General features: G+C 34.7%; 1 protein-coding gene and 1 non-coding gene across 2 annotated transcripts; one reads left to right on the forward strand and one right to left on the reverse strand.

Annotated features, from left to right (window-relative positions):
• Positions 1 to 8,308: 8,308 nt before the first annotated feature.
• On the reverse strand, positions 8,309 to 9,379 carry LOC133785761 (uncharacterized). Its single transcript, XM_062224977.1, has one exon. It carries the CDS (start codon positions 9,377 to 9,379, stop codon positions 8,309 to 8,311), a length of 1,071 nt encoding a protein of 356 aa, XP_062080961.1.
• A 262-nt stretch (positions 9,380 to 9,641) lies between these two features.
• On the forward strand, positions 9,642 to 9,748 carry LOC133787247 (small nucleolar RNA R71). The gene has a single exon (XR_009872278.1). It is a non-coding gene; the product is annotated as a small nucleolar RNA R71 (small nucleolar RNA).
• Positions 9,749 to 10,295: the final 547 nt, after the last annotated feature.

A 10,295-nucleotide genomic window follows, 5' to 3' on the forward strand; every position in this document is an offset into this window, starting at 1 on the left:
TTTAGGAATTCTCTTCCCCCTCAATCTCCACCCACAATCAGGATCCTTGCAAGTGATATACCAAACTTCAATACCTGACTTCTTCACCACAAACTCGAAGTTATGCTTCATTGCATACAAGTGTGCCTTCGTCTTCAACTCTAACTTGTTCTAAAAAACTTTCCCAACTTCTATTACTCCACAACTCACCCCAGATAACGTGGGGATAACATAAGAGGGGCATGGGACATCTTCAGCAGTATACACTGGAGAACTCCATCTATTTCCATCATCTTGTGTAGTTGGACGACTGCTCCCTGAGCCAGCAGTCCTCCGTCCTTGGATTTCTTGACGACTTGGCAATGGTCGTACATTTAAATTATCTACTTGAACCACATGTAGCATCGACAACTGATCCTCTGAGTTATCATCAGAACTACTGCACCCCTCAACTCTTTCATCATCATCACCAAAAAGGGCAACTGGATCGTCATTGACATAAGGCTCATACTCATACCCATCATCATGTGGGAGATTTGTTGGGGGAAAAAAGTTTCATTATGACTAGGACCTCCCATGCATACACTTGGCCCATGAGTTTTTTGTGGAACAGCCGTGCATGATTGATTATGATTTTCCATATGAACACTCACTCTAGGAGATGGATCAATAAGAGAAATGTTCTTTGCAATCGAACTAACGCATAAAGGAACCCGATGTTTAAGGACTTTGAATTTTCAAGAATAAGAGCACTAACTCCTTCATCATCTTTGATTTCAATGGGATCTACGATAGAATCATTGCATGTAAACGACACTTCCAACTTTAAGTCAAACTATGACCTATCCACTTTTAACTTTGAATACAACTTCTCTAATAATTCTATGTAACCAACATCAATTGGTACATGTATTATAGTGTTCAAACCAGCTTTGAAATTCCATTTTTCTCCTTTCTGTTCCCAAACACCGTTGTAAGAAACAATTATATTAACTCCGGAACCTGCAAATTTACAAAAAAAAAAACATAAGAAAATTATAAAAATAAAGTGTAATCTATGAAGAATCGATGGTAAATCGATGATGAATCGATGCCTATGAAAATATGTATTGTAGTTCAAAATCGATGCCACATCAATGACATTTCGATGCATCATCGATGCTGATGGTTGCAATTTTGATGCGGTACCATTTTGATGCCTTATCGACGCTGAACCAAATAAACATATATGGCATCGATTCAACATCGATACATCATCGAAAATACATCGATACTAACATCGAAATTAGATATTCGCCTCAGTATCGAAATGGCATCGATGCTTATGGATGCCCTATGTATGCGATTCAATTTCGATGGTATATCGATGCCACATTGATGCCATATCGACGCTGAACCAAATAAACATATATGGCATCGATTCAACATCGATACACCATCGATATTACATCGATACTAACGTCAAAATTAGATATTCGCCTCAGTATTGAAATGGCATCGATGTACCATCGAAATGCCATCAATGTTGATGGTTGCCCTATGTATGCGATTCAATTTCGATGGTATATCGATGCCACATCGATGCCATATCGACGCTGAACCAAATCAACATATATGACATCGATTCAACATCGATACACCATCGATATTACATCGAAAATATCATCTAATTTAGATGTTCGCCTCAATATCGAAATGGCATCGATGTACCATCGATTTTGGAAATCCCATATCCGAAGAACAGTTCAAAAATTGCATAAAAAAAATACAAACTCAACTGCGGAATAGTTCGAATCTAATATCTAACCATGGCATTTCATATTCATAAGTAGATTAATGAAATGATACTTACCCATGATTTTTTCTCTTAAAAAACGCCAAGAAACTTCCAATCCATTCCACCTCCGAGCTGTGAAAAAATGGCTGTAAATGAGGGATGAGAGAAAGAGATAGAGAGAAAAAATGTGTGAAGTTTTAAATTTGAGCGAGGAAGGTATTTTTGTCCAAAATATAAGAGGAGGCATATTATGGGGAGAATTTTTATGTTGGCATTTTAAAACAATTAAATATGTTATGATGCATAAAGGATAAAATTTCCCTTATGTTATCTCTAAAAATCAGCATGATGTGCCAAAAAAATTCAACTCATCAAAAAACAGTCGGAGACAACGACCAGAGGAAGTAAATTATGCAACAATTGATCTGAAATAATAACACGATTGATCGTTGTAGTAGGTGCATCTATTCAAGTAATAGCTGGTCCAGAATGAATGCCGAAACAAATATCTCAGGTGCGAAATGACCCTTAATGATGTGTAAAAATAAGTAAATGTTCATGTTTTTAATTTTGTAGTAAAATAGTCCAATCAAATATGTCCTTTAACAAATTACTATTTTATTCTAAATATTTTAATATTATAGTATATGTATATTAGTTTTTATTTTAAAGTTATTTTGATTTTTTTTTCATTTTTTATGGGTTGTTGAATGATATACCATACCACAAAGTATATATACTGAGTTGAAAATTAATATACAATCAAAACATACAAAATTATTACTCAAAAATGTATATACTATGCTAACAAAGTTATATACTACCATTAAAATGTATATACCATGATACAGAATTATATACTACCACTATATATAATAAAATAGAAACTAAATATCACAAAAAAAAAATTATATACCATACCACAAAAAATATATATACTAATTGGAAAATAATATACCAACAACCTATAAAAAACTTAAAAAATCAATATAACTTTAAAATAAAAACTAATTAAACAAAGCTAATATACATATACCACTATATTAAAGTCATACAGTCTTAAATAAATAAATGGTAGGTAATCATTTGGTACCCTGTGTTTTTACAAAGTATCATTTTGGTACCCTGTGTTTACAATAATGCTCATTTGGTACCCTGTATTTTGAAATCGTATATATTTGGTACTCTGTATTATAAAATCGTACATATTTGATACCATAATCTCGAATTTAATTAATAAAATTTTACAAATTTAGTCAAAATGCTCTCAATTATGTAAGTTCCAAATTTATATTTAATTACTTAATTACATATAACTGATGACAGCTTGGTCATATTGACAAAATTTATCTATCAAATTCAAGTGTAAGGTACCAAAATATGTATAATTTTAAAATATAGGGTACCATATGAGCATTATTGAAAACAGAGGGTACCAAAATGATACTTTACAAAATCATAGGGTACCAAATGAGTAAATTCCCATAAATAAATAAATTATAAAAAATGGCACTTTAGGTAATCAACAATGTAAAAATGTTATTTATCTACAATTTTAAAAACGAGGAGATTAGCTTCTTGATGCCTTTATTTTAAGCCATTTACTATAATTTCTCTTCAAGGTATATTAAGCTATTCAAGACCTAAGGCCCATTATATAAGGTCACTAAGCCTACAAATATAAGACTTGGTGCTCCATATTTTTCTAAGCACTCTTATTATCTGAAACTCATATTATTTGTATTCTATCTCATACTTGAGAAATTCAGTTGAATCCAGTTTATTTGTTATTGAGTCTAGAATTTACATATTAAGAATGTAGGTCATTATTAATTTTTAAGGCTGAACCATTATAAATCGTATGTATTCTTTATTAATTTAGTTCAAATATCTAGTTTATATCATTTTCTTGACTGAGTATCGTTGGTCAAATCTATGATGAACAAATTACACTACATATATTTCTTATATTATGTCTTGATATGTACATTTTATAAAAGATATTAAAATTTAGAAAATAAAGTTATTAAATATTAAATTTGAATTTATTTATAATTAAATAAAAATCATAAATGTTTAATACAATCTCAAAGCAAAAATATACTATATAATTTTTTAACAAGAAAATTCTTTTTTCTTTTTGTAACAACTAATATAATTTTAAAAGAATAGAAGGACTAATTTGAATATAGTGTAAAATTAGAATTTTAACTTAATTATGATGTACTCACTAAATTTAAAATTTTATAAATATAATTAAAAGCATATATTTTAATTATTTTACTTAAAAAATAAATATTCATTATGAAAATTTTTAAGAAAGGAAGAACTACAACTCACATTACTTTTTGAGTTTTATTTATAAATCTAAAGACAAAAATTTTAATTATAAAAATAACAACTTTTATATGACGAATTGAAAAATAATAGTATACTGAATATAAAATAATATGTTCAAAGAATTAGAATCTCGTCAAGAAGCTTGGCTAGGCCAACTTAATGTGCATGCTGTTAGAATTAAAATGTAATATAGGCATATGAACAATTTTATATACATGTAGGCGGAATTAATATATAGAATGAACATATACAAAAAGAGGATTGAATATTGTATACCTCCAGCTATTGCAATTGATAACCTCGATCTAGCTTTAGATTTGCAAAAGAAAAGGAAAATAATTAGAACGAGTACTCGAGCTTCCAAGCTCTCACTAACTCTTTTAGATGGAGTTACTGAAAGTCAGAATGAGCAGTGAACTTGGGGACCGATACTCTATATTTATAGAGTGAGACCTACCATCAGAGTCTCTGCCACAGATTAAGATATTTTCTCAATCAGTTGGGATATGAAAAATCGGGTAACAACAAAATCAGGTATCAAACAATGTTGACCATTAATTAGAATATTTTGTCAATAAATTAAATATTGACTTTAATATATTAAATCAATTAGTTGTAACAAATTGATTTTATATACCAAATCTAAATAAATATTCTAACACATGCCACAACAAACTTTCACTAATTTTGCTCTCTTTGTTAGAGGACTCTGAGCAGCCCATATATTCTATCTTTTAAAATACATTACTAAAAATTCTACTTTCTCTATTTTACATCAAAATTTTACAATATACCATATATCAACTTATATATATATATATATTTCTTTATATCATTTAAATATTATATCCTTAAATATTTTAATTAATTAAAATAATAAAAATGAATAAAAAAAACCCTACAGATTTGGAGAGACACTACTACAAAAATGGTCATTTGCGTCAGTCCCCAACTGCTGCAATTGATTTTTTGCGTCAGTTTTAAAAGTGACGCGAAATCCCATGATGCAAACCAGCTTGTCATTTGCGTTAGTGGAGCACTGACGCAAACCTAACATTTTTGGTAGGTCTCCACTGACGCAAATGCTAGGTTTGCATCGGTGCTCATTCGCATCAGTGCTACACTGCCACAAATTCATGTTTTGCATTAGTGCTTCACTGGTGCAAATGACAGGCTAGTTTGCATCAGTACTCCACTGCCACAAAAGCTAAAAAAAGTGATTTTTTGCATCAGTTAGGAACTGTCACGTAATGTTTTAACTGAAAATGTTTATGCCAATTCTCCTGGCCTATTTGACAAAAAAAAAAGCAGTAGAAATAGAAAAACAGGTGTAAACATAAAAGAAAACACCATAAGTCAATAAAACATTTGTATAGTTAACATTTGTTATTAAAATCTACAAAAGTAATTCAGATTTCAAAGTTAATCTATGTATATAGTTATAGCTATTGTATTCTTTAATTTCTAAGTATTAAACACTTAAACTAAAATATCTTCACCAAACACAAAATTGTAAAAAATACTCAACTTCATTCCTATATTTCACTGATAACCTATGCGCTGACATCCAGTCTCTATCCATTTTCAAGCTCCACAAAAAAAAAAAAATCAAACAAACAAAGCAACAAACATTAACAATTATGTTCATGAATTACCTAATTGTCAAGTAGATAAGGGAAACAATATGTCCAAAAACATCAAACAATTCAACTTCTAGTATATTAGTTAGAGGCATTTCATGTCTTCTTGAGATGCTTCCAACCCTTTGGCAATGATCACATCTAGCGACATAAGCATGAACATCCTTAAATAGAGAAGGCCAAAAGAAACCGGATTGTAAAACTTTGACGGCGGTACGTGCTCCCCCAAAATGACCACCACACGGCGATGAATGACAATGAAACAGAATACCCTCTACCTCATGTTCAGCAATACATCTTATAATCATTTGATCTGCGCATTGCTTAAATAGAAAGGGCTCCTCCCAAAAATAAGACTTCACATCATGCAAGAATTCTTCCTTTGTTGGCTAGTCATCTCTGGTGGCATCAACCCACAAGCCAAATAATTAGCAAAATCAACAAACCAAGGAAGCTCATGAGAATGGTTGACCCCAAACAATTGTTCATCGGGGAATGTTTCTTTGATGGGGATAAGCGAGTTGGAATCTTCTTCACACTCCATTCTTGGTAAATGGTCTACCACTTGATTTTCTACCCCTTTTCTATCTTGAATCTCAACATCAAACTCTTGAAGCAAAAGCACCCACTGAATCAATCTTGGCTTTGCACCCTTCTTGGCAATCAAATACTTTATGGCTGAGTGATCATTGTAGACAATCACTTTAGTTCCCACAAGATAAGATCAAAACTTGTCAAAAGCAAAGACAATGGCTAGTAGCTCCTTCTCAATTACAGTGTAATTCAATTGAGCTATTGTCAAGGTGCGGCTGGTATAATAAATAGAGTGAAACACCTTGTTCCTTCGCTGCCCCATCACAGGCCCAATATCATAATCGCTAGCATCACACATCAATTCAAAGGGCAAATTCCAATCCAGTGCAATAATGATAGGGGCTGAAATTAATCTCTCTTTCAACTCTTGAAAAGCCTTCAAACATGCTCCATCGAAATGGAAAGGTGTATCCTTCTCTAAAAGATTGCAAGGTGGTTTGGAGATATTAGAGAAGTCTTTGATGAACCTTCTATAGAAACCGACATGCCCAATTAAAAGGTGGTAGCTTCTCAATAACTTCAATTTTTGCCTTATCAACTTCAATCCCTTGCTTAGATACCTTATGCCCCAAAACAATACCTTCCTTAACCATAAAGTGACACTTTTGCCAGTTAAGGACTAGGTTTGTCTCTTCACATCTCTTCAACACCTTAGACAAGTTATTCAGAGAATCATCATAAGAATCCTTGAAGACTGAAAAATCATCCATGAACACCTCTAGAAACGGCTCAACCATATCAGTAAATATAGCCATCATACATTGCTGAAACGTAGCAGGAGCATTGCACAAACCGAAGGGCATTCTTCTAAATGTGAAGGTATAATAGGGGCAAGTGAATGCATTCTTGTGCTGATCTTCTGGGGCTACTGCTATCTGATAGTAACCAGTGTACCCATCAAGGAAGCAATGGTACTCTCTCCCAGCAAGTCTATCTAGCATCTAATCAATGAAAGGAAGAGGGAAATGATCCTTCCTAGTGGCCTTGTTTAGCTTCCTGTAGTCCATGCAAATCCTCCATCTAGTCACAGTTCTAGTAGGAATCAACTCATTGTCTTCATTCTTCACCACTGTGATCCCACCCTTGTTAGGTACACACTGTACAGGACTCACCCATGAACTGTCAAAGATAGGGTAAATAATGCTAGCATTCAACCACTTGATGATTTCTTTCTTTACTAGTTCCTTCATGATAGGATTTAGTCTTCTTTTCCCCTCAATAGAACCTTTTTCACTATCTTCAAGCAAAATCTTATGCATACACAAAGAAGGACTAATACCTCGAATATCTGCAATAGTCCACCCAATGACCTTTTTGAACTTTCTCAACACCTCAAGCAACTTTTCTTCTTGATCATGACTCAACTCCACTGAAATAATGACAGATAAAGTGGATGATGGACCCAAGTAGGCATATCACAAATGTGATGGCAATAGTTTCAACTCCAACTCAGGTGGCTCTTCAATGGATGGTTTAGGAGCTCTGAACTCCCTAGACGACAACTCCAATGAATCAAATCGGCCTCTTGTTCTTAACCCTTGAGAATTAACCTCCAACCAAGCTAAGTACTATTCCTCATCTTCATCATTGTGTGAATCAAACAACAATAACCTCTCTAATGGATCATCAACGTTACTAGTCTCAAACTCCCCTGATGCCAAAGAATCTACCACTGAAACCACTGAGCATTCCTCAAACTCATAAGGAAATCTCATAGTTTTAAAAACATTAAAAGTCACCTTTTCATCTTGGACCCTCATAGTCAGCTGCCCCTTCTGCACAGCTATTAAAGTTCTTCATGTCACAAGAAATGGCCTCCCTAAGATAATGGGTGCCTCCCTATCTACCTCATAGTCTAGCACAATAAAATCAGTAGGGAATATGAATTTGTCTACCCTCACCAATACATCTTCAATCTTCCCATCCGGATGAGCAAGAGATCTATCTGCTAGTTGAAGAGTAACTGTAGTAGGCTAACTTATCCAATCCCTAATTGCTTGAAAATAGACATTGGCATCAAGTTAATGCTTGCACCCAGATCGCATAAAGCCATCCTACAATAAGTATCTCCAATAGTACAGGGAATAGTAAAACTCCCTGGATCCTTCAACTTCGATGGCAACTTGTCTTGCATAAATGAACTACACTCTTTGGTTAGAGCCACGATTTCAAACTCTCCTAACCTTCTCTTCCTTGTAAGAACATCTTTCATGAATTTCACATAGTTAGGTGTTTGCTCAAGTGCCTCTACAAGTGGGATGTTGATATGCAATTGCTTCAACATATCTAGAAAGTTCTTGAATTGAGAATCCAACTTTTTCTTCTGAAAACGTTGGGGAAATGGAGGTGGCTGCTTTGAAATTGAGCTGTCTGGTGTTGCGGCATTATGGGCAGAGGCACATTTTTGTACACTAGGAATTTCATAATCTTTTTGAATTTCCTCATTTATTTGGATTGAAGAGGGCTCACCCTCATGCCCAGAATTTGTCTTGAAATTCTCCAACTCCTTCCCACTTCTCAAAGTGATGGCTGTACAATGTTCTTTGCTCCCATTTCTTGGATTCTCGGTGTCACTTGGTAACGTACCATGGGGTCTATTTCTAAGCTCATTAGCTAGTTTCCCAACTTGGTTTTCTAAGTTTCTCAATGATGCTGCTTGGCTTTGGATCATGGCTTCATTCTTCACTATATACTCCTTCAACATGTTCTCAAGAGAGCTAGATTGCATTGCTTGTTGTTGTGGCCTTTGTTGTGATGCTTGTAGGGGATAACTCGGTGGGAAATTTGGTCTTGGAGGCATAAAAGAATTGCTAGGGCCAGCCCCTTGGTTACTCCATGAGAAGTTGGGATGTTTCCTCCATGATGGGTTGTAGGAATTGGAATAAGGGCCATTCCTATTTTGATTCCCTATGTAACACACATCTGCTAGATTGGAAGGGCAATTCTCAAAAGTATGACCCTCACCACAATACATACAAGAAATGCTCTTCATTTGCCTTATTTGTGTCCCCATAGGCTGCCCCATTGATTGATTCATCCCAATATTCATTGTCTTGAGCATATTGGAAATAGAGGAAACTTGGGATGCCAAAGAAGTGATGACATCTACATCATGAATACCAGCCACCTTTATACCTGTAGACAATCTAGAAGTGGGCCACTAATAGTTGTTGTTGGATATTCTCTCAAGGATTTAATATGCCTCATTATATGACTTAGCAAGAAGAGCCTCGTTCGCTGAAGCATCAACCACCATTCTAGTATGAGCGTTGAGACTATTATAGAAGGTCTCCATTTGGATGCATTGTGGAATGCCATGGTGAGGGCACTTGCGCAACAACTCCTTAAACCGCTCACATGCCTCATATAAAGATTCTTTATCAAGTTGTTAAAATGAAGTAATCTCATTACCGAGCTTGGCATTCTTAGTGGGAGGGAAATACTTCATCAAAAACTGCTTAGCCAACTCTTGCTAAGTAGTCACCGAATCAGATGGCAAAGAGTTCAACCAAGCTCTAGCTCTGTCTCTCAAGGAGTATGGGAATAACTTTAGTCTCGGGGTATCCTCTGTAACTCCGGGCAGCTTGAATGAATCACTCACTTCAATGAACAATCGAAGATGAAGGTGAGGATCCTCCATTGGCATCCCACTGAACTGGCCCACATTTTGAAGCATTTGGAACATAATGGGCTTCAACTCAAACTGTGTAGCCTGGATTTCTGGTCTAACGATCTCTGTCATCAGCCATAATCACAACATTTTTCCCATTATTGGCAGCTACTCCCCCCTTGAACTACTCTCTTTTGAGCTACTCTCTCTTGAGCAACTCATGCTTGATTTGCTACCCTTTGAGCGGTTCCCTGTTGAGCTCCTTGCTCAGCATCCATCATCACTACTCCCCTTTTTTATTTTTGTATCTTTTGCCTTCTTCTAAATGTACGCTTGATTTTTGGATCAATGGGAA

This window comes from Humulus lupulus, chromosome 6 (genome assembly GCF_963169125.1).
Source record: "Humulus lupulus chromosome 6, drHumLupu1.1, whole genome shotgun sequence".
NCBI lineage: Eukaryota > Viridiplantae > Streptophyta > Magnoliopsida > Rosales > Cannabaceae > Humulus > Humulus lupulus.